The 23,778-nt window shown below is 45.6% G+C and overlaps 1 protein-coding gene across 2 annotated transcripts in view; it reads right to left on the bottom strand.

Moving 5' to 3' along the window:
* Positions 1–6,052: 6,052 nt before the first annotated feature.
* The window catches only part of RAD18 (RAD18 E3 ubiquitin protein ligase), a 56,797-nt gene continuing 39,071 nt past the window's right edge, over positions 6,053–23,778 (bottom strand). The window contains exons 12-13 of one of the 2 annotated variants that reach the window (XM_054838585.1): positions 18,094–18,156; positions 6,053–6,655 (exon numbers count right to left, since the gene is read on the bottom strand). In XM_054838585.1, coding sequence (XP_054694560.1) covers positions 6,553–6,655; positions 18,094–18,156 — 166 coding nt within the window. In that variant the 3' untranslated portion in view covers positions 6,053–6,552. The remainder of the gene's footprint in view (positions 6,656–18,093; positions 18,157–23,778) is intronic. The other variant, XM_054838586.1, reaches the window with a different exon arrangement.

Below are 23,778 nucleotides of genomic sequence, written 5' to 3'. Positions count from 1 at the left end.
AGAATTCCTGAGAAGCGGAGAGCGTTACACAGCTGCTCACCCGAAGCCAGCACACGTGCACGCACAGTTGGCAGCGAGGAGAAATCCTAAGGTAAAATTAAGAAACCAATTGTCAATTAGGAGCTCATTTAATCTCACACTCTGACTTGAAAGAGAAGATTCCTCGGGGCCTGTCTGGGTGTGCGTGCTCGTGTGCGCCTGTAAATAGTGTCACGTAGAAACGGTGGCTTTAGTTATTTATCTTTACAGTGAAGCAAGCGGGCTGTGCTGGTGCTGGAGACCTCTGCGGTTATCCATGGCTAATCTTGACTATCACTTTCTTCCTACAGTCTGAAAAATTAATTTCAGTTAAAAACTTCCTGATGATTTTTGGTTTGTAGTTTAGCTTTTCTCGTCTATCTACCTTCATACAATTTTATGCAAAGAATTTTTCTTGCTAGCAGCGTTGCTATTGACACACTACCATTTGCTGCAAATTTCAACTTTTAAAATTGCCAGCGATAAAACAGTGGCACGATGAAGGATGCGGAGATTTTTCCAAGAAGACTCAAATCTAAATCTTATATGAGACACCCTAAAAAGAAAGATTTCAAAGTCATTTGAAGTATTTGCAGTCAAACAATTGAGTTATCCTGGCTGGACAAGTACAGCAGCCTGGCCATGGGCAGGGTCCCTGCACACGCACGCACGCGCACGCACGCACGAGCCTGCAGCGACTTAGAGCTGTGCAAATGCTCTGGAAAGGGAGCGGCAGTGACCCTTGGTACGGCCTTTCAGCTGCAGGACCAACTCAAGCTGTAATTCTCTATCTGAACAGGCCAGGCAAACTGGTAGTAAGAAAGACCCGTCCTGAACCCGAGGAGCTGTCGATGGAGACCTCGCACAACAGGCGAGGAAGTTCCAGGAGCTCCTGGCTGGAACACGATGCGCAAAGCGTTTTGCTATACCCAAACCTGGGCCAAGCTACGGACCCAACGGCATCGGGCAACATTGTGCTTTACGTAAAGCCTGTTTGATGGGGGATAAAGGGAAACGAACAGTAAAACATTTCAAACCCATTGGCAGCAGAGATGAGCAGGTATCCAAATATTCACCTAACCATATCACTGCAATGATTTAATGAATTAACCCAGCGCCCAAGAGTCGATCGCTTCAGCAGCAGCCCCATTCCCCGTGCGACGCATGCAGAGAGGAACAGACATAACAAGTAATGCAGGAAAACAAATACATTCCTTTGGGGATAAATCAACCACAACTCTTACACTTTGATCTTCTCCCTAAAAAGATAGCAGCTTTCTGCTCATCTATCCCACTGCATAAATCTGTACTTTCCTTAGAGAATTTACAAGGTTGGTAGAAAACCTGATGCCCGTGCAGCTGATTGTGGCACAACATCGCATTTGCCCTCTCAGACTCACCAAGCAATTGTTCACGTACCAAACACATCAGAGTTCCTGTCTGTGCATTTGGGTTTAAGTGCACAATTGCAAACACTTTTCAAACGAGGTTTATTCAGCGTCTGTGGGTGTGTAGTTGAGACATCGCTCGGCGTCACAGGTGCCGTGCCACAGGCTGGAGATGACAAAGGATGCTCCCAGACGTGCCAGAGAAGCCGCCGGCATCGGGGGGGGTCCCCAGAGCCGGAGGAGACTCGGTGTTTCCACGCGAGGAGCAGGGCTGCTCGCCGCTCACCGCAGGGCACGGGTGCGACGCCTTGCAGAGCGATGTGCACGGGCGAGACGGGGCGGCAAACGCAGCCGCCAAACGCAGCCGCCCTCCCGGCCCCAGCCCCGGCGCTGACGGTCTCTGCCAGCAGCCAAAGGCAGCAGGCGGCTGCCAGCGGTGCTGGGGCACGTGCCCGAGCGCGGGGATATTTAAGGGTGTTTTTGCCTCCACGGTCTGGTGTTGTGGCTGGCACTCAGGCTCCAAACCCTTCAGGGCATTACCCAAAGGGTCAAACTTAAAGAAATACTTCAGGCATTTTTTTTTCCTTTTCTTTAAATGCACCTTTTAAACTGGTTTGGAAGGAGGCTGGGTTACGGGGTTGCCTTTTTCTGAGCTATATTCTAGCAGGCACAAAAAAATCCCAGGCATTTTCTAACAGATGCATGGAAAGGTCACCTTTCAGAGAACACGATGTAGCCAAATTTGGTTCTACATCAGTCCAAACACACAGTGCAAACACAGCCCATAATTTACTAAACCTGGGCTGAAATGAATACTGGCTATTTTTGCAAACAGAACAGCAAATACACCAACAAGGGAGTACTTGGGAGCTCGCTAAACCCCGACAATAATCAGGTTAATGCACCTCAGTGCCCCGTTACCCACCGTGATCCCGGACACGCGGCCGTGTGAGCGGCCGGACGTCGCGGATGTCAAACCGGCCAACGCAGCTTCAGCAGCCGGGACCGGCGGCATCGGGCTGCAGCCGCCCTCCGCGGCCGTTGTGCACGTGAAGCAACGGCTCTGAAACGGCTCCGCAGCGGTTCAAACGCTGATCCGCCCCCCCAAAACCAGAGCAGCCCCTCGGAAACGCTGCCAGCACGCTCCAGTCTCGCTATCAGCGTTGGCGTCGCGGCCGCGTTGCCACCCTGATCCTCCTTACCAGAAGGTGCTTCACGAGCTGCAAAGGAGAGCGGGAAGCGTCACGGGCTATTAGCAGATGTCAGCTGTGAATGCGAACCAGGACGCGTTATCTCATGACAAAAAAATGGTTTGGTTTTGCAGTGGATGGGTCAACAGGAGCCCAGAAAGGGTTCTCGTTCCTTTATGATCCGAACGCACACCTAAAATAACAGAGTTCACAGAGGGAAAAAAAAATAACATCAGTCTTGCAGGATGAACATCTCATAATGGAGTTTTTCACACATTAGAGTTAATATCCTGGAATTTATATATGATATTGTATTTTATCTGGTCACTAAATTACTCAATTTAAAGCTGCCTACACTGGAAAGTTAAGTTTTCTTAGGGAAAGGGATATTGCATTCCAGTGCTCTCCCTAAATAATGAGTTATGACAAATAAAATGCTTAAAGAAAGTGCAATGAGCAGAATTTAATGAAGATTTCAAGCAGGAGATGGGGTGGATGAGGTTCATTCCATTTATGACCACGCAGCTCTGGAAGCAGGATGGAAACCCCAGCCAGGCACCCCTCGCCGTGCAGGAGCAGCGGGCTCGGGCTCACGGCGTTCCCAGGATCACCAGACGCTGCTTCTGCAGACGGCAGAGCGCGGGATCTCACACACCTCTGCTCCCGACGAACAGCCGACCCCCTTCCCAAAGCCTCCCTTGGCCACTCGGCTTGCTTTTCCAGGACATGTGTGGGGATGAAAGGGCCACGATTCGTGCTTGGCGTTATTTGTCCCCTCAAGATTTTGCTCTTCTAGCAAAGGGGAGGGTGCATCCTCTGAATTCCTCCTTCAACGTGTCCTTGCCAATGCGTAGCACCAGGGAGAGTCCTGCACCTCGCCAGAGGAAGGGGCAGGAGCGTTACACGTGACTCAGTTACACAATAACAAGACAGACAAATTCTAAGAACAGGATTGCCAACGCAGCCTTGAGAATGATTTCCAGAGATTCCCCGTTCCTCGATGTCCGCACATCTGTTCAACAGCCCGGCACCCGTTCCCACCCCGGAGAAGTGGCTACCGACAGGGCTGCCCGGCTCGGCCGCTGCCTTAGCCCCTGCTGAAGCCAACGTGACCTACGGCAGCCGAACCAAGGGCGCAGGGATTTGCTCCGTCCCTCTCTGTGGCTCCCCGGTTTTCAGATCTGGCATCCAGCATCGCAGAGCACACCACCGGCACCAGCCGCACGGCCACGCCGGAGACACCCGCAAGGGCAGCCTTAAATGCCAAAACCAAAATAAAAACCCCAAACAGCCAAGACTTGCATTTGCAGAGAACATAGTAGATGCACGTAAGAAATAAACATTTTGGGTTTTATTTTAACTGGAAAGAGCTCTTTGGGGAAAACCCGCCACAGATCCAAGAGAGCAGGTCACGTTGTGGTTCGCTGCAAATGACAACAGAAGGGTTTAAATTCAAAACATTTGCAAAAGACTAAAACATCGTTCGGAAGGTTAATGTCTCCTCACATCTGCCCGGGCTGACAGGAAGGGAACCCGTGGACACACACATGAGGGACCGAGCTCTGGCTTTCTGCTCGGAGAAAGAGGCCCCGTGCGCGTTGTGCCGGGTGCCCCGGGGCTGGCGAGAGGTTCAGCGACCCGCGGAGCGGGACCAGAGACTGCTGCCGGAGCCGTGCAGGTCGCGGGCAGCAGCGACACGGTCCTGCCTCTCACAGAGTCTGGCCCCAACACTTGAAGGACACAAGAAAAGGTGTTGCCGTTGAAGGTATACTCTTTAATGTATAAAATGTCCTAAGCTTTGGAAGTAACTGTTTTCCTTCCATTCATTTGACCAAACCGTGACAGCTATTTTCTGTGTATGACAGTGGATATCATTGCCATATTAAAGAAAATGAAGTGCTGCTCACTCAAATATCATTAAAACAACAATAAAAACCTCTAAGGGATGCTGATGTAAACTGATATACACGCCACGAATGTCAAACACATTGACCGTTACGCACCCAAGCATTTTTATTCTCCTCTGGCCAACTGCACAAAATTTAAATGTCTTGTATTAATTGCTATGACACACACATCTGTGGGACTGGACAGGACCCCCCCAGGGCACTGAGGGAGCCGGTGGCAGTGCTCACCAAGCCACTCTCCATCATTTGTCAGCAGTCCTGGCTGACCGGAGAGGTCCCCGTTGACTGGAGGTTGGCCAACATGGCGCCCGTCCACGAGAAGGGCCAGAAGGAGGATCTGGGGAACTACAGGCCTGTCAGTCTGACCTCGGTGCTGGGGAAGGTGATGGAGCAGATCATCTAGAGTGCCATCACACAACACGTACAGAACAACCAAGTGATGAGGCCCAGTCAGCATGGGGTCGTGACAGGCAGGTCCTGCTTGACTAACCTGATCTCCTCCTATGGATGAGGGAAAGGCCGTGGATGTGTCTACCTGGACTTTAGTAAAGCCTTTGATGCCGTTTCCCACAGCATTCTTATGGAGAAACTGGCGACTCATGGCTTGGACGGGTGTACTCTTCGCTGGGTAAAAAAACGGCTGGATGGCCAGGCCCAAAGAGTTGTAGTGAATGGAGTTAAATCCAGTTGGCAGCTGGTCTTGGGGCCTCAAGTTGCACCAGGAGAGGTTTAGGTTGGATGTTAGGAACAATTTCTTCCCCCAAAGGGCTGTCAGTCCCTGGAAGAGGCTGCCCAGGGCAGTGGTGCAGTCCCCATCCCTGGAGGGATTTCAAAGCCGTGGAGATGTGGTGCTTGGGGACATGGGTTAGTGGTGGGCTGGGCAGTGCTGGGGCAACGGTTGGACTTGGGGATCTTAAGGGTCTTTTCCAACCAGAAGGATGCTGTGATTCTGCGATTAAAAGGCAGACCTAAAAGCAGGAGTCAATAATTACTCTGTCAGAAGGTTTGCTTGCAGTGAAAACCAACCAACCAGCCAACCAACTTCCCATTTTCCCTCTGCATCTACTTACCTCAATGGATCTACTACAGGTTATACTCACCACAGGTTTAGTCTGTTTTAAACAAAAATACTGCCTGCTACCATGGTTTGAGAAGGAATATTTTGAAAGCAAAGTGTCCAGTCCCAATTACAGCCAGTCTAGAGTCAAAAGAGACATGGCCCTCAAACAGATTTGGTGCTTTCTTTGCAGAGATCCCAACGACAGGCTATGCCCAAAGCTTCAGGACTCAGTAAGAACATCTTTGAGTATTTTGCATGGTATGTATTTTACTTACAAGATGTATTTTTACAAACCTACCTTGTTGCTCAGGTTAATTTTTTTTGCATTGCTTTATTTCATTACAAAACTCCATCATCTTCTAAGGAAGACAAGACCTTTTAATGCTAATACTTATTTTAAAGCTAGAATACTTAATGTCGAGCAACTTTGCAATTTCTTTCAAATTTAATGACTTTAAGCTGAAATAATGACACATACTCATGAGTAAGTTTACACGGACATATTCCATAAAGCCAAGCGTATTCATGTAGAACAGAAGAAGTTGTCTCTGTCCCTCAGCTCCCCCCACGCCTCCCCACCACCTCAGCCAGGTCACTGGAGCATCAGCGTCCCCCAAGAAAAACGCTGCCCCACAAGCGCTTCCAGGGGGGCAGGGGCAGGGCAAGCTCCCGCGGGATGGGAGCGGGGACAGCGGCCACGCAGAGCCACGTCCGTCAGCGGCCACGCTACCACGCTGCCAAGAACCCAGCTCAAGGCTGCAGCGGCACCCCGGTCATTTATGCCCCATCTCAGAGTTAGATGGCCCACAGTGCTGGGAAGAGAAACATCAGCACCCCAATCTGGTTATTTTGAGGCAGTCTGAATGACAGTTATGTGAAAATTCAGCATTTTAATAAGTACCCAGATACGCCGAAAACTGGGAAAAGCTAAGAAGTATTTCTCAGCGTTAAGCCTTCTGCACGGTTTTAAGCGTCGCACCACTGCAGCACTAGCTCTTCTTCCGCTTACTCTTGGGAAGCAGTTGATCATTTTCTGGCATTCGGGGCCGATGTGACTTTCTTTTGTTAACTTGCAGACCCAGAAAGTAGCTGCTGGGGAAAAAAAAAAAAAAAAAAAAAGGAAAAAAATACAGTTTTGAAGATGCTCTAAAAACACGGCAAGTACCGAGGGCTGTATTAAAGCACTGTAAGCAGTATGTGGGCACACATGTGTGTGTGTGTGTGTTACTGGTGATGGTGCAGAGAAATACTGCTCTGTCTTCTTGTTCGAAGAAGATGCCGGCGCTCAGGAACCATCCCGTTCACCCTGAGCCTGCGGGAACAGGGCAGTCACGGTCCCTCTCCGCTGTCACCAGGCACCAGTTTGGAACAGGAAGGCCCTGCAGCAACCGTTCAAATTCCTTGTCCATAAATGAGAAGAGCCCTTGGCGCTTACAAAGCCACGATTACGTTATATCAGAAAAGGTTGACTTGAACCAGAGTCATCCTCAGCGGCACAGGCACTGAGGAACAAGACGTGGTTTTGGTCACGGTTACCCAAGAAGGCAAGCGCATGGGACTCCCATCTTTAAACAGGCTCTCTTTGCCAAACGCTCTTCTCATTTATGGACAAAGAATTTTCCACTGGAAACTCAAAGAAGTGTTTTCTTTTTAGTCATAGAGTTAATTTTAAAGAAAAAAAAGTTAAACTAGCCATATTTAAATTAAGCAGCTAATTTCCATCATTCAGCCTCGGAGCTTAAAATTCCACATAGTGTTGACATGAAAGATATTGCTCATCTATCAATAGCTATTACTAATTAAACATTCCTTATATGCACTCTTCTTTTACCATTTGCTAGGATGAATCCATCCTGCAGGGACTATTCATTTGGCTTAAGCTGGGAATTCGCAACTGAAAATAACAATGGAAAGCTCTCAAATGCCAAACTCTGCATCTCTGTTGACTTTCAGAAGAGATATACTAAAAGTGATTAACAGGAACAGCCCGTATGTCAGAGTTCAGCTCAGCACCACGACGGAAGCAGAACTCCTGCACCTGAGAGCATTAACCACGTCCAGGAGGAATTCCAGCGGGAATGCCAACGCAATGGGATTCCGTCTGTGCCTCTGGAGACGGCAGCGATTAACTGCCCAGACATACCTGCAGGGTGCAGAAGGGAGAGATGACGCAGACGCACAACCCCATCCGACCCTCCCCAATCCTCAACCCTACACATCTTACGAGCGCGAGCTCTATCACGCACGAAGGCAAAGGCCTTTCCCTCCCAGCTGTACCCTCCAGTCCCTGAGTCCATCCACCTCCATTTAGTGGAGAGGATCACTCATGGTAACCTAGAAGTAGCTATGGTTTTAAATGTTAGTGAAATTAGACATTAACAAAACCCCTTTATAAAAACACCACCTTTTTCTCTGCTGCAGTTCACAATTTTGTATTATTTAAATTCAATGCAAATGCTAAGGCTGAGGTTTGTGAAGTCTCTCAGTACAGTAATGCACTGCCAAGGGCAGCCCCACGCCGAACGAAAACACACAGGCTAACCGAGGAAAGTATTCGTACATGGATACACAGATGTCTTAAGAGTGCCGTGATACAAACTACTTTTTTCCTTTAAATTAAGATTTAAAGCAGCTATCTTCAATCAAACCCAAGGGAGCTGTTGCTCTTTGTATCCATCATACCTAACTCTTGTATGGGGGCCGTATCTCTGTTCTAGGTCAAGGAGAATTTGCCTCTCCCCATCCAATTCCGCCATTGTATGCCAGAGCACAGGATAACTGACTTGGCGTTTAGGTCGTTATGAGCCTCTGACGAACGACACTGGAGCAGCACGCACCTTAGGGACCGGTAAGACATGGAAGTGACACAGTAGCCCTTCTGCAGAGCACAAGGCTTGGCCACTGATGAACCAAGGATCCCGAGCCGGATGGACACCTTGTCCGATGCAGCGTATCATCCATCAGTCACCTTTGCTTCCCCGCTCCGGGCGCTTTGCTAGCTCACGGGCAGAGCAGCCTTGGTCCTGCAGGCCAGGTGGAGCCCTGCAGCTGCACACGTTGGGGACCAGACGGCCGTGGCCTTGACACGGAGTTCCCCCAACCAAGACCACCTCCCTGCGGCCTCAGCTAGCGGATGAACGGGTGAATAAAATTAACTCCTGATGGTCTGCAAAGCACTTCTCGATGGCGAGACCAGCCCGACAAAACAGCGTAAGGGTTTTTCTCCAAAAACTAACTGCATTAAATAAAGGTAAAAATACATTAAACACTTAAGGTTTCTTTCCCTAAAATTAATTGCTGCACTTGCCCAGAGACATTATTTGCTATAAAGAGCAGAAAAATATACACAGACAAGGCTGTGGAAGAAGGAAGGGCTCTTACCAATTTTTAAGATCTCCTTGTCAGACACAGCTGGCGCGCTGGCGCAGTTTGGGAAGAATTGCATTGCTTGCTTACTAATGAATTGTTGAGGTCTGGCTTGAAATAACCTGTCTATAGGCTGACAGAAAACTGGTAAGAAGTAATTCTTGAGATGTGGTAAATTATTTCAAGTATGATTATATAATGAATATAGAGAAAGAATGTTTAGGGGCTCGTCTAATTTACTATTCACTATTACCCCTCAAGCCTCTCGGGATTGCCTTGCATTTTCTCCACAGGGTGCTGTGCGCACTCCAGAGGATGGGTTCGACAGTGACTCCCCGCTGTGCCGCACCGCACGGGGACTCGGTTACGCCGCAGAAAAGCACACGGAGCGAGGGGCTGCGGAACTCGGGCAGCACGCTCGGCGGTCAGTAACACCACGATGCCCTCACTGCCCTGCGCCAGGAAGGAGCTGGACGGCAGCGAGCGCTCGCAGGCAACGACGGCGCCGGGGCACGCAGCAGAGGTGGGTGACAGCCCCGGGCACTCGCAGCCAAGGATCCGAAACCCGGCCGGGTTTGCAGGGTGCGTTCTGAGGCTGCAGAATGAAAACCAGAGTTGCATTCGTTTGTACTGTTTTACGTTTGCTTTGGCACAGACCGTTCTCTGCCTTAGATCAGGATTCTCCCTCCTGCAGTAAATAAAAACCTGAACTTGATTACCTATTGAATACAGAGGATGTTATCTCAAAGGATTTCCAAACGTCCTTGTAGCTTGTGATGGCAAAGTAAACTCTCTGTGGCAGCCTTCATCTCCTACCAAATATCCCACTGACAAAATAATTATATTTGAGTTGAAAGCACTTGAGGACAACGGAATTTTATTTTTACTTCCATAAATACTTTTATAATCCTAGCTCTATTTATAAGTATTCATCCACTTTATAGATAACCTTACAGATATCACTTTCTACTGTCCTTTTACTATATCCAGATTTTGTTCTATAATGAAATATCTCACATTTTCTGCCTTTCTTTTGCTGAATTTAAGATAGATAATATTAAGATAAATATTAGAAAAATTAACATTAAATTAAATGAGGAATTAATAATTTATTTTCCATGCAAATAAAAAATAATTTAAAAAAGGAAACTGAAAAAATGAGGAAGTTAATTACAATTTTTAGTAATCTAAAGCTTTGTAACTACCACTAAGCCAGAAAAGACCTTGGTCTCAGAAATCTATTCCAAGAAATAACTGATTAGAATCAATCTATCTAAAGACCCACCCTGCAAATACTATGCCCTTTGTCTTAACTGGGACTGTTCACATGATTTAGAGCTGCTTGTGTAAGTCTGGAGAGCGCTTAAATAAGCTGCTGTGTAACACTGGAGCCCGAGGCGGCTGCGGGGTACCAACTCCACACCGCCGCACCACCCGAGCGTCACACCACTCCAGCTAGGTCCCATCGGCACACCCCGGTGTCAGTGCCGCTACGTATCTCGTTACGGTTTTCACACTTATTGAGCATTTCAGAAATAAACTAATAACTAATTCTCAGTCAGTAACATTTTAAGTTGGCCAAAGAGACAGAGTCTGCACCCAGTACCAGCGCTGGTGACTCCTGAGGAGTCTCGAACCAATTTGCACCTCAAATGCCAATATAGAACGTGCACGAAACCCAACCAGTAACGTATCTGAGAAAACACACGCCTGCACGGGAACCACTCCACCGAAGAAGTGTGACATTTCACTAGAGCAAGGTAATCGTGTCCAAAACCATGCTGGTTAATGAGGTTCTGCTGGATTATGGGGAACTTGTGGAGGATGCAAGACACTCGAAGGGCTGGAAAGGGGAAATACAGCAGCTGGGACACAGAGGGGCACAAACCAGACCACAGCACTTGTTTTCCATAGAATCCCCCCAGCAGGGTCAGCTGGAGCGAGGTCTCAGCTGCACCACCAGAACAGTGCGTATATGGCACGGTGCTTTTCCCCCATCGTCCCCTCCTCCTCCAAAGGAGGCTAGAAAAGAAAAACACCTAGAACATGACATGAGCAGGGAACATGTCTTACAAGGGAAGGTTACAGAAACTGGCTTTGTTTCCTCTGAAAAGACTGAGGAGAAATGGAAATAGTCTTCCATTTGTCTCCTTACGAGTGTCACTCGCTCTTCGGCAAAGAAATAACCACCCTTTTAATGACGGCAATAGTTTAGCAAATTAACACCAGGAGACTGTGGAATCCTCCCCGCTGGACATCAACATGAACCCATTAAATACGACGCAGCAGCCCCTTTCCCACCATCGCAGGTACAGGATTTATGAAGACACCAGACAAATGACTGGATGTCTAATAATTTAACAAAGCCCATTTGAGTTCCAAACTCCATCTGACAGTATTTTCACTATAGCTACAAGGAATACAGATGACTGCACCTGCAAAACTTTAGAGAGAAAAAATATTTTCTTATTCATCTGACACCTCTGTGGGTTTGTCTTGACCTGAACTTGAGCGTCCCAGATGTCAGCTATCAGCTCCAGACAGGAACACACATATCCTGACAGTCTGGGAAAAACCACGTAGTGTTGCCAATCCCAACTATCCTAGAAAGCAAAGTGACATAGAAAATGAATTCCTTGTCTTCTCAAGTGAGTCTCCAGCTAGCTTTCCCCAGCTTTAGCAGTGGAGAAGGATGGCAGCACCTGCAGAGCTCCCTCCTTGGCAGGCAGCTCCACCCCCAAAGAACAGGGGGCCCTTCCAGGCAGCAGCGACTTTTGGAACCCCCTGACTCGAATCACTCTCCTCAAGTGTAAAGGGTAGAAGAGAAAATACAAAATTCACTAAAAAAAATCTCTTTTGATTACAAAATATGTAATCACATTCACAAAAATATGATTCAGAGATTTACATTTCTTCCCAAACATCACTAAGCAGACTGGTACTGTCATCTGCAGACACAAAAATGGGTTAAACAAGTGATTGTTGCCTGGAGGTTTTGTTTAATAAAGCAATTTCTGAAGGCAGGGCCCATGTCAGCATAATGCTCATCAAGCCATGAACCTGCAGTGTTCGGCATTTGTATAATCCTACATGCCAGCAGCACACGGAGCTACTCAATATATAGCTGCTTCCAGGAGCAGGTCGCATGTGATTCAAATTTTTATGCCTCACCTATGAACACTTACCTGCACAAAGATGCTTGCTCAGGATTGGAACTTAATTTACATCTGAAAGATTAAAACCTTACTCTGTTTCTGAACTTGAATTTAAAACCACTTGTCTGCCAATAAAAATAAAGTCGCCAACAGCACAGACTAACAAATAAGTGTGGTTCATGGGGAAAAACAGGCAATGATTAGGGTATATTCAACTCCGGGAACGGGAGGCAGAGACCACAGGAAAAAAACCTGGTTGAAATGGGTAAAGGACTTGGTTTGTGGAGCCAGCCAGGCTGCAGTGAACGCATTCTTCTGAAAGCAGTGAGCCAGCTGTCCCAACATGAGCCTGGTTAGTACACGGCATCTTGCTAATGGGGGACTGCTGCTTAAACAGTATCCAGAAAGTTAAGAGTTAAAGGTGATTTTGATTGAGTTAGGCATGTTCTTCGCCCAAAGAAAAAGGAAGACAACTATTTTAATAACTAACTACAGAAAAGCAAAGGAGCATTTAACTCTGAGCTGTCTTACAGTGGAATATTTTAAAAGCACGTGGAAAAACGTGTCTCCACTGCATGGCTGAAAAGACACACTGAAGTAGGACAAAACCGAACGCGTTCTGATCTTTGATATGCTTTCTGTATCAGAGAGCTTTCTTTTTAAGAACTAAGGCAGTATTCAGAAGTCTTCCAAGCTCTGCACAGCAGTTAGGCATTTCAGAAGGCCTGAGCACCTACAAGCGGAGGAACATGCTCGGTGGCACTCGGTACAGCTGCTGATCCCGGCACCGGGATGCTCCTGTGGGAGGGGAAGGCACCGGCTGCAGGGCTGCACGGCAAGGAGCCACCGCAGGGAGGTGCCCGGCGAGGGGGAAGGTCTGGGAGCCCCATGGCCTCTCCACGCACACCTCCCTGTGCGGTAAGGACAGGGCTGATCGCTGCAGAGGTGGTCCAGCACATTCAACTTTGGTTTACGTTCATTTTAATTAGGGTAAGAATATTTCTGTACTCTTAGACTTTGAGCCACTGGTCACACGGCACAGTGCCACCAATATTAAAAACGCAAAGCAAATGTACTTGACCTTCTAGAGAAACGTGCAAATGTTAGTACTTTGGTAAGTCAGATCCCTTCCCGTGTCTTGTGGTGCATTTTGTAACGATGAGGTTTGCTTGTCTAGGGACACACCACACAGTCATTCATCCCCATCTCCGGTCCAGTCAGGCACGGATACGTTGCAATGACATTTCTAGCACCCACCTCACCTCAGGGATGAGGTGAAATTGTTTCTCACAATATCAAGGTACACTTTGAGGTAGGCAGGGATCCTGAATTGCAATACTGCACAATTAATGACTGACTGGCCTCTTTTGAATTTAATTTTTCTCCACACAACAAAGTCACATAGGAAATATATCCACCAGCTATCACTTTTGGAATTTCATTGAAAGCTCTACAGAAAAGCCGCAACTGTATTTAGCAGTGAAACTGAGCTGTGACTGAATTGCAAAGTCACTCTAAAAGCCTTGCATCAAACCCCACATTAATTTTTAGACATTCAGACCTGATATTGCCCAAGGAACTGACCCAAACCTGCCGTCAAGTCGGCAGCACCACTGACCTGTTTGACATCCACATCAGAGAACCGCGAGACTTTCCATACGTGTTCACCAAGCGGTTATCGACAGCCTGAAATGCTGCTTCAACTCCATCAGACACAGAATAGTATGAACTTACATCATCCCAATAACATCACTCCACTGCAAGGGGATTTGTTACTTAACAGAAGATGAGAAAAGCAAGAAAAAAAATTCATTTTGCAAGCTCAGAGAACACTGAAATTATGCTTAAGCAAGTTTCAGGAAAGGAATGAAGTTTTGCTAAAAATATGCTCCAAACTGCCACTAAAATATCCCTGAACTGCTCCATTTGTGCACTTTTACAAACAAATAGCAAGGATGCCATATGCAAATATTTGGGTTTACTTCTGAGCACTAACTTCTAATCTCTGTGTGTCAAAACGAAACAATTAGTAGAAATGAAAGAAGACTCTAGGGAATTTATGTAATGTCTCAATTTACATTAAAAGCTTGACAAAACAGACAATTTATTCTAAATGCAGAATATGAATGTTTATTGCTCCTTTATTAGATCTGTCATGCAAATTAAAATGCTCAACAAATCACTGTTCCACTGAAAAAGGCACAATCTCCTGGTTCAGGACTTTGCCAGGACTTCACACAGAGCACGCACCAGTAGTTACACCTCCTCCCCATTTTTGTTTTCTGTTTGTTTTCGAGAATTTGCAAAATACAGCTACCCTTGCAAGAACAAATCACATAGGACACAGGATGAAGCAGAAATCTCATTTAGTTTAAGGCTAGCTTTACTGTTTTACATTCTGCCCGTTCCTAGCTTTGATGCCTACGCTTTTGTGTGGCAGAATGGTAATCACCTGATGTTCAAAAGTATATTCCAACACAAAGCCAAAAAATTGGAGCTTCTATATCACTTGGTTCTCTTGCAAATATCTGATTAACTCCTATAAAGTAAGCTAGATGATACCTTTCTGGCATAACTCAACTTTTATAAAATCTGGGCTGGTTATGAAGCTGGCCATCTGTCTGTTCTTTGGTTATGCTGGCCTGTGCCCTCCCATGGCAAGTTTGCCAAAGCAAAGCCCTCACTCACATCACCACCGTGCCACTCAGCACCCTGCAGGATACTGTTCTGCAGTGAACAGAAAGAGTAACTTTCATCAAAGTTGTACATCTGCTTTACTTAGTGTTCTTCTGCACTCGTCTACCTGGCCAAACTCTATTACCACTCAACTTAAACAAACCCACCAAGTGACTGAGAAGTTTCCTGGGTGAAGGAAATTATCAGAGGAACAAATAATTTCGCTATGGATACATATCATAACCAATGTTAACGTCCATTGCTGCTAGGTAGAAACACTCCATCAACAAACACCAGTACTGTTTTATTATTGACATTCCCATTTCTTCTTCCACTAAGCAACACGTTCTTCCAACTCATGCGAGAAGATGCCAAACCCTTAAGCCACAGCATATTATCTCCTGTGCTGCAGAAAACAGTTCTGCCAGTTGGCATCTCCAGAATGGAGTTCAGGGAGCACAAAAAAAGAATAGACAATAATTTGATTGTGCCATCACCAAAATGAATTGCAAGTCACTGTCACTGATAAAGAAACTACAGCCCACCATCTGCGAGTCTAGAGACGGCAGGCAGTCTCCAAAGATATGGCAAATACGACTGGGAAGGTGAAGACTGTTGGCCTTGCCATTCACTTTTACAAAATTTCTTAAAAATACTTTCAAACTGGATGTTTTTAACATGTATGGTAGACTAGCTACTACCTGCAAAATGAAAGCTAGAAGTAATAAATAGAAGCCATATACTCCAGACATTACATGGACAATTAAAACATCATCAGAAGCATGTTAAACACCCTCCTACAGGAAGCACGGAATCATCAAACCCTGTTTTCCCTCAATAAGAGGCTGCAATAAATTCTTATAGAAAATACTGAGGAAGTACACAGTTCCCTATGGTAATTAATTACAGTCCTCCCACCAAGTGCACGTTTGAATTAAAAATATTGTTACCGCACTTGTTACTGCTCTTCACGCTGGTGCTGTTGCAGAACAATTCACTCCGTGGCCGTTCCCTCCCAGCCTGCTCCTGAGCCCCCGCACAGCCAGGCCAGCCCCACAACACCCACAGGGTACCACTTCCAGCCCCATCCTGCACCACCACGCAGAGCAGTCACTTTTCATGCTCAAAAGCTGAACTGATCGGGTACGATTTTATGCCAATGTTTGCATCCTGGTAAAGGTCACTGCTTTTAAGAGCAAGAGCACACACGCTCATCACACCGCCCAACGTCAGACACCCTCGCATCTTCACTCTCATCAGGTGAAGTAATTCTAACAGGTACAGTTTGAAGAACTGGAAGCAGTTCCAACCAGAGGTTTTTAGGCTGCTGTGAAATCCTGGTTTGTCACAGATAAAGCAGGATGCTTGCTACGCCAGCCCCGGGAACGCAGACATTCGTGTGGAGCTCTGCCGCCAGCCCCAGGACCTGCCCCTCCACGCAGCCGACCACTGCGGGACAGCCAAGTTCTCCGTGCCAGGCTCCTTCTCCTAAGGCTAAGGCTAGCCAGCGGGCCTGTTCTGGCAGCGTGCGCCACAGGCCATTCTTCCACATAACCAGGCTGTCTTGGCTTCTCCACTCATGGCTTTCACTGCTCTCCAAACAGAGGAGGATGCACTCAAAGGGACAGACACCCATTTTCTCCATCTCTTGCTGTGCATTTTCATGCCTCAAGCACCTAATCGAGACAACACAGGGAGCTGCAGGCTGCTGGCTCTCTCACTCGTGAGCCCTCCAGCTCTGGGAGTCACAGGTCCACCTTTCCTGTTTTGATCACAATTCAGAGCCACAAATCCTTATGGACTGGCTTTCATTCAGGACCTCAATTCCTAGCAGTCCAACTCACTGAGAAATAGTCAGCTGAGATATAATACTTGGCAGGTAATTGATAATTACACAATGAGATGAGGTGGTTACCAAGGACTTCAGAGGATCCCTGGCCCCTGTTTATCAGGGTCAAACATAAATCTTGTAGCAGGTCTAAAACCATCTGCGAAGACAGCTGTGGCTAGTTACTCTGACACACGGCAGCAGCAGATCATCACCAGGGGACCGGAGAGGAGCATCTGCAACATGTGCCACCACGTATTTTGTACTGCGGTGCCCGTCTCAGTGAGTCACTGGCAGGTACTACAAATAAAGTGCATTTGTGAGCGTGCTTCCAGTAAACAGCACTCACCCGCCCAAAGCGATGCCTCTCTCTACCGGAAAGGCTTTACAATTACTTTCTCCAGTTTTGCACTGGTGTACCCTAACACTGACCTCTGGCCCCACTGTAACCAAGGCCTTATCAGGGCTTCCATTAAAGCTCCTTAAAATCCATTAGATTATCTAAACACACATTTTAAGAGAGTTTCAAATGTTACTTCTGTCATTAATCACGAATTTTAAGAGCTGTCACAATCTATTGACCACACACATATGTAATGGCCAATACAGAAAACTGTGTCATAAATACTCTTTAAAGAGCGGACTAAGAGAATGAAATGCAATATGGTTGTCATCACGCCCCTAAGATCAGCTACCAAAGTGGACGGGACATTTGAAGAGAGATCCCAGATCAAGCAGGTTTCAGCTCAAGGGTAGACTGCGCTACTTTCGCAGACCCCGCTGCTCTTCATTCCTGTTTCTTTGTATAACAACTACAAAGCTTTTCAGCTGATCTAACACTACACTATTCCACGTGTCACTACAACTGCACACCTTCAACGCCCCCATCGATCCCTGGATTTCCTCTCCATCTCCATGTATTTCATTGGGTTACCTCAAGAATCCAGGGATGGTTTCATAGTATTTCTTTGTACAACACCTTGCACAGCTAGACCCAAATTTTAAATGTTACCGCTGTATAACAGAAGAGGATTTGAGGCTTTAATAAATAAGATGTTAAGATTTTAAAAACAAGAAAATGCTCTTCTCTCCTCAAACAAAAGTCAAAAAAGATGCTGCAATTCCAGCATGTTCCACTTGACAGATATGTAGGTGAGACTTAGCACTATGTAACTTTAAATACAATAGAAGATCAGATTCTCTTAATTTTCCATAAAAATCAGTTCTTTCATTATTTTTTTCTTTTTTTAAATATATAGTCATACTCAAATATACCTTAGAACAACGATTTTCAACTGGTCATCTACAGATCCTTGGAGCACCCAGGTATTATTTTCCAAGGATCCAAACCCCCTGACCAAACTGTACCTCCCACAGCGGTGGGGATTCACCACAAACCTGACTTTTCAGAGACATTTGCCTCTCCTGCAGGAAGCGCACAGGATTCCACAAACTACTGACCTACATCAGCTGCAAGGACTTTTCCACCTATACATTCTACTTACTTGTCAGAGGATGCTGAACATGTCTCAGGCCCTTGCAGATCTCTCAAAATGTCTGAACTGGAGCTGAAGGGGAAAATAAGAGAGACGTAAATTATTTTAGCAAAACCTACAGCAAAGGAGGGCTCTACTTAGCAAAGGCAGTAGAGTCCGTAGATGAGACAGACCCCTCCACGCAGCACTGGCAACAAGTAACTTCAACCAAGGAGAAATAATTTCAACCAACAGGACAGTCCAGACAGTTCTGGCTCCGTATCACGTAGTTTTCAGAGTTATTGCTGGGTCTCGTTTTCATTCATACAAGACAATTCTCTCTGCTCACATCTGCTTGTTGGTCACTACAACACCTTTATACTCACAGACCCTAGACCATTTTCCTGGAGAGGATTTGTAAGACACTTTGATGGGTAAAATACAACATTTCAAAGAGTAAAGGTGCTCTCAACCTCAAAACTTGATGCTTAGGCATAAGCTCACATTTTGACCAGAACAAAAAAGATGAACCAACATCAAAGGAAAAAAACCTTAACCTGCTGGGCAGGTGAGAAGCTTCAATGTAAAGGATTTAAGATGGTAACTCAAAATAAATAAAGCAAGCAGAACAACAACCCTGCATCGTGAGTTTTATGGCAATAAGCTTAACTCTACCAACCTGGCTAACACGGGAATCAAGCAACTCCTGTCAGTGCTCAGCAAGCCTTCCAGCCGTCGCAGTAGTGAGAGCCCAAAACGTCACCCCGGGCTGCTTTTGTAAGGGCAAGCATATAGATGCATAAAGTCTTTATGGTTAATTTGTTTCTTTTAAACCCTTAGGCCTGTCTAAGATGTAAATGTGGTTTTAAGGCCCCTCTAGCAGCGAAGAGTTACCTAGTGTTCACAGCACCAGAGGCTAAAGCTGAAGAGCAGCTGCCTGAGCTCCTGCTCCCGCTGCAGAAAGCAGGAGCTTACCAGGCGTGCCCAAAACGGCGATGGAGCAGAGGTTTGCTCGCTCCATTTGTATGTACTTTGCAGTAGTCACAGAGGCTACTTAAATCAGGGCATTTTTAAATTCAGCTATCACTACTGCATCACCATTGGAAGAATCCAGGCATGTGTAGGGATATGCACACATATACATACACACATATTTAATTAACTACAAGCGTGAGCTCAGTGATGTCAGTCAGACCTCTTCCCATGCTCAAAGTTAAAAAAACTCACTACACAGACGTTTTCAGCCTGTATTTTAAATAAGAGGAAAACTTTGTCAAATTTCAATAAAATCTGAACAGGTTTAACATGGAAACAAAGTCACCCAAAATTAAAAGCAGTGACCGCACATATAGGGAAGAATGTTTTATCCCCACAGAAATTATTAGTATCACCGCTTACGATAACTGGAAGAGGAGCAGGGACAGCACCGAGCCCAGCCCCGTGCGCGAGGGCTGGGGTGGAGGCGAGGAAGCCCCGGGACACAGCGACCGGAGGAAGAGGGTCATGAATCTTCCCAACTGCTCCTCAAAGCATGAGCCACACAGGGCTACACCTTGGAAATGCAACTGTCTGCCGGACCCACTGCAATCACCCGCACACCTCCGTTACCCAGCCTGCCTCTTCCCATAGCCTGGGCTCACTCCGGCAACCGCTTACATTTCTTATTTCAGCACCAAATCTAATATGTTCAAATGAAAAACATGGTAGAGCATGCTGTAAAAACAACGGTGGGTGGGGAAAGTTTTGAAGTCCAGCATTTTATTTTTACTCTCAAGATTATAAGTCCATCAAAACCCCATTTTTGGTACACAAACTGGATGGCCAAGGAATGAGTTGTTATCATACTTTTAAGTCCTACCCCAATGTTCCAGTTCCATTAAAAAAAAAGGGGAGGGTGGGGGGAGGACGACACGGGGCTATTTGTGTGCTTTTAGTCCCCTAAAATAGGAAAAGACAGGTTTGATGCCTGAACACGATGTACTTCCTTGCCTTGAAAAATGTAGCCTTATTATCATTTATCACCAACTGTGTTTGTCACAAGCAAAACAATGAAAGTGAAAAAATTTGGCTAACGCTCAGAACAATAATGCAAGTTCATAATTTGCATCTGTAATTCACAGTCTGTGCCTACCAAATTCTTTTCAAACCGAGCACAAAACATCCTAGAGCAAGTGCCCACCTCAGCCATACGTGTGGACGCGACCGGGCTAGCAGCTCCAGAGCCATCAGTCCCCCAGCGACCCAAATCAACCCGATGCTGTAATTGCACTGAGACACCAAGGATTTACGTACGTAACGTACAAAACCAAGCTGCAGGGTTATAAACTTTCCAGCTGTAGCTAAAAAGCCCTTTGTTTCAGAATTTCCTCAGACGATCCATTGTTCCAAGCCAGTCACTCAATGAAATGGTTCTCTGCATCAGGTCTCTCTCAAACATCAAAGACTGAGCTTTTGCTTGATTTTGAGTTGAAGTAATTACATACCTTTTTTCTACATGCAGAGGAAAAAAAAGGTTACAAATTAAAAAAACTCCTTAAATATGCCAGACAGTTGAAAAAACTATCAAAAAACATTTTCAACTATGCAAAAGAAATTTTGACCGCCAACTGAATTCATATTTTAAAATAATTCTTTTGTTTCCCCCTGAAGAAAACTCCTAAGCACTTCTTATCATTGAATAAATTCGCCTAAACTGGAGAAAATTAATTAAATAAAAAAGAAACAGCTACGTCATTATGTATGTTTTTTCTATAAATTTTAGCCTAGGGGTCCCAAAGAAATCACAGAATTTAGAATAGTTTGGTTCATTTCTTCAGTGTTTTCTGCCTTTCCAACACCCCACAGACATCTACCTGCACTGGGGCCAGACAAAGGAAAACGCATCTTCAGGCGTCATTCAGACTCCAAACCCAAGACAATTTCCCACAACAGGTTTTCTGTCCTTGTCTTTAAGAAAGGTCATTATTCAATCCTAAGATTTTACGTATCTGTTCCAGATGAGTAAATTTTTATAGCAAAACCATTAACATTCTGAAACTTAACTCAAGGTGCAACATGCTGACTGACAAGGTGATGGGGCGTGAAGAGGTTCCGTTTCCTGGACTCATGTCTCCAGGCTGAGAAAAGTGTGGTGACCTGGGCAAATCCCCAGTTCTGCCTCACCGGTCCGCAAGGTTGGCTTCTTCTGAGCACTTACAGATAATCAACCAACAGTAAACTATTCCTTTAACCAAGAGTAAACTCTTCCTTTCTTGACCATCATTTGGATCTGACTCCCCCCCAGCCTTTTTTTTTTTTTTTTTTTTTTAAGATAAACACACCACCTCAAAAATAGCGAGAAAAAAGCTGACGCAAGTGTGAATAACATGTCTTGTTCTAAAAATGAAAGGAGCAAACGTCTCTTTGAATTTGTTTATGTTAAGGCAGATTAAGTTCCTTCTTGGCTTCATGGTGAACAGCCAGTGTCCTTAAATCAGTCCTTCTTGCCATGCATTATGTACTTAGCGCTGGCTCGTGTATTGTGCATATTTTTCCTCAGAGCTGGCATGAGAAGGGAGCTACAGGCTGTCTCATTTTACCAATGTCATTTGAAGGTGAATGCCTGGTCGCAAGAAGCAAGGGAAAACGTTGTTCTCCACCTTGTGATCCTGCTTTCGCTTTAACCTGCCTCTGATAAATAGTACCAGCTTGCTGCTGGAGTGGCCATAACTCTTGCGTAACATCTGAGCTAAACTGGTCACCACAAAGTCTTCTTGGCTTCTCAGTACCCCACTTCAAACCGCACAGTCCCGGCATGGCTTCATCGTCCTGTCTCTGGAGGACAGCAGGCTTGCCACCTTGGACCCTCCCCAGGACTCCCCAGGGAGGGCTCTCGTCTAAACTTTACACAGCTTCCGCTCTTCCACTGCTTTTCTTGTCTTTTTCCAGGCTTTCTTGGCTTGCAGTGGCCCCTCTGCAGCTCGAGAGCATGCCTTTGAGGCTCTGCCTTCCAAAGAGAGATCCAGCACATCTTTTCAACTGCTTTCCTTAGGAGTCTGGCATCAGTTGGGTCATCTAGGCTAAAGTACTGGAGAGCACTGGTGTACTATCACTCCTGTTTTCAGGGTCAAACATGTCCAAACCCCATGGCTCTAGACTAGGGACTGATGTCCTTCTGGATTCGTGCCATACGTAATCCCTTCCCCGCAAACACATCTTGGATCTTCAGCTGTTGCTGTTGGAAATGACTTCTCCAGGACTCTGTTCACCATGCCTCACAGTTCTTGCCCATCTGTTATGGCTCTCAGTTTTTGGAAGAAAGGTGTGAATCAACAACACAGCAGAGAAGTATCATCATCCTTCCACAACAAGCCTATATTTGAGGTCAAAAATCAAAGATAAAATGCTCCTGTCTAACACTGTAATAGACATCATCTCTAAGCCACAGTAGTTCAAGATTTATTAAGTCAAAAATGTACTAAATAATTGAAAAAGGCAGTTATTCCCCTGATCAACACATTTTCCTATACTTCTCTCATGTGACAGCAATGGCCAGCCTAGTGATCAGGACAGTGCTTTCTTTAAACTCAGACTGAACGAAGGGCCAGGGAAGAGCTCACACAGCTTTTTTGGCCATTCCGTCCTGTCTCTTTGACAAACCAAGAGGTTTTCAGAGGATCGCTGCCATCCCGTGAACTCTAGACCAACTGAAGCACAGCCCCCTGTTTCTACCTCTTCTTCAGCTGATGAACTGAAGCCCAAATTCTGCAAAGCACATAAATCCAAGAATAAACAACTAGCTAAATCCAGATCTTAGATCCTGATCAATAGCTCCCAAACTGAATGCCAAAAAGCCCCACTTACTGCAAATGAGGTCCCTTGCCTGGGCACCACTCTCACCTGGCAGACACAGCAGTCGCTCCGCCTATTCCAACGGCAGAGAGATTTACGCAAGCTGTGGATATAGCACTTTTCCACCAGGATTTCAAAATTAAGTCACTGCGTTTCAGAGTACACCTTAATATCTCAGACAAGGCCAACAATATACATTGTCTACTGTTGTGTCATCAAGAACTGACATTCCCTTCCAACACAAATTTTAAAGAGAAATAATTTGTTTAAAAAAACTGAGTATTATCCCCATTATATAAAATACTTTTAATAGAATATTTCCTCTACATAGTTCATTAACTGGCTTATCATTGTCCCACCTAGTTTCTTGTCCAATTTTCCTATTGTTGAAGTAGTTGCATAAAATTTGGCTTCAGTCCCAGAAAGTCAAAGAACGCAATGGGACTATTTATATGAAGCATTAAAGTTCTATGAAAGCTTTATGTATGACTTCATGGCTTTGAAAAAATATCCTTTAAAAGTCATGGCTTTGTTTGGTGTTTATCTGTTTTACAGATTTTGCTCCCTTGCTGGGATCACCAATTTATGAAAAGACCAACCGTGCTTGGGTCAATGCTATAACCTCCATGCATGACCTCTATCTTTCTTCCAGCAGGTGTAAAATTTTCATTTTCTCAATTAAAGTATCAACGTTTGAATAATATCAGTACCTCAGTGATTATTGTACAATGTATGAATTTCTAATATTGACCAACTGCTCCCTTAGCAAATACTGATACGAGATTGACAATGGGCAGAAAGCCTTATGAAGGAGAAAACATAAGAATCATTAATTTACTTGCAGCATCTTTTTACAGAGCAAACATTTCAACTCTCTGACTTCCC

Source organism: Grus americana, chromosome 11, assembly GCF_028858705.1.
Source record: "Grus americana isolate bGruAme1 chromosome 11, bGruAme1.mat, whole genome shotgun sequence".
In the NCBI taxonomy this organism is placed as follows: domain Eukaryota; kingdom Metazoa; phylum Chordata; class Aves; order Gruiformes; family Gruidae; genus Grus; species Grus americana.
Note: the sequence above shows the minus strand (reverse complement) of the source record. Positions and strands in the feature narration are given on the sequence as shown.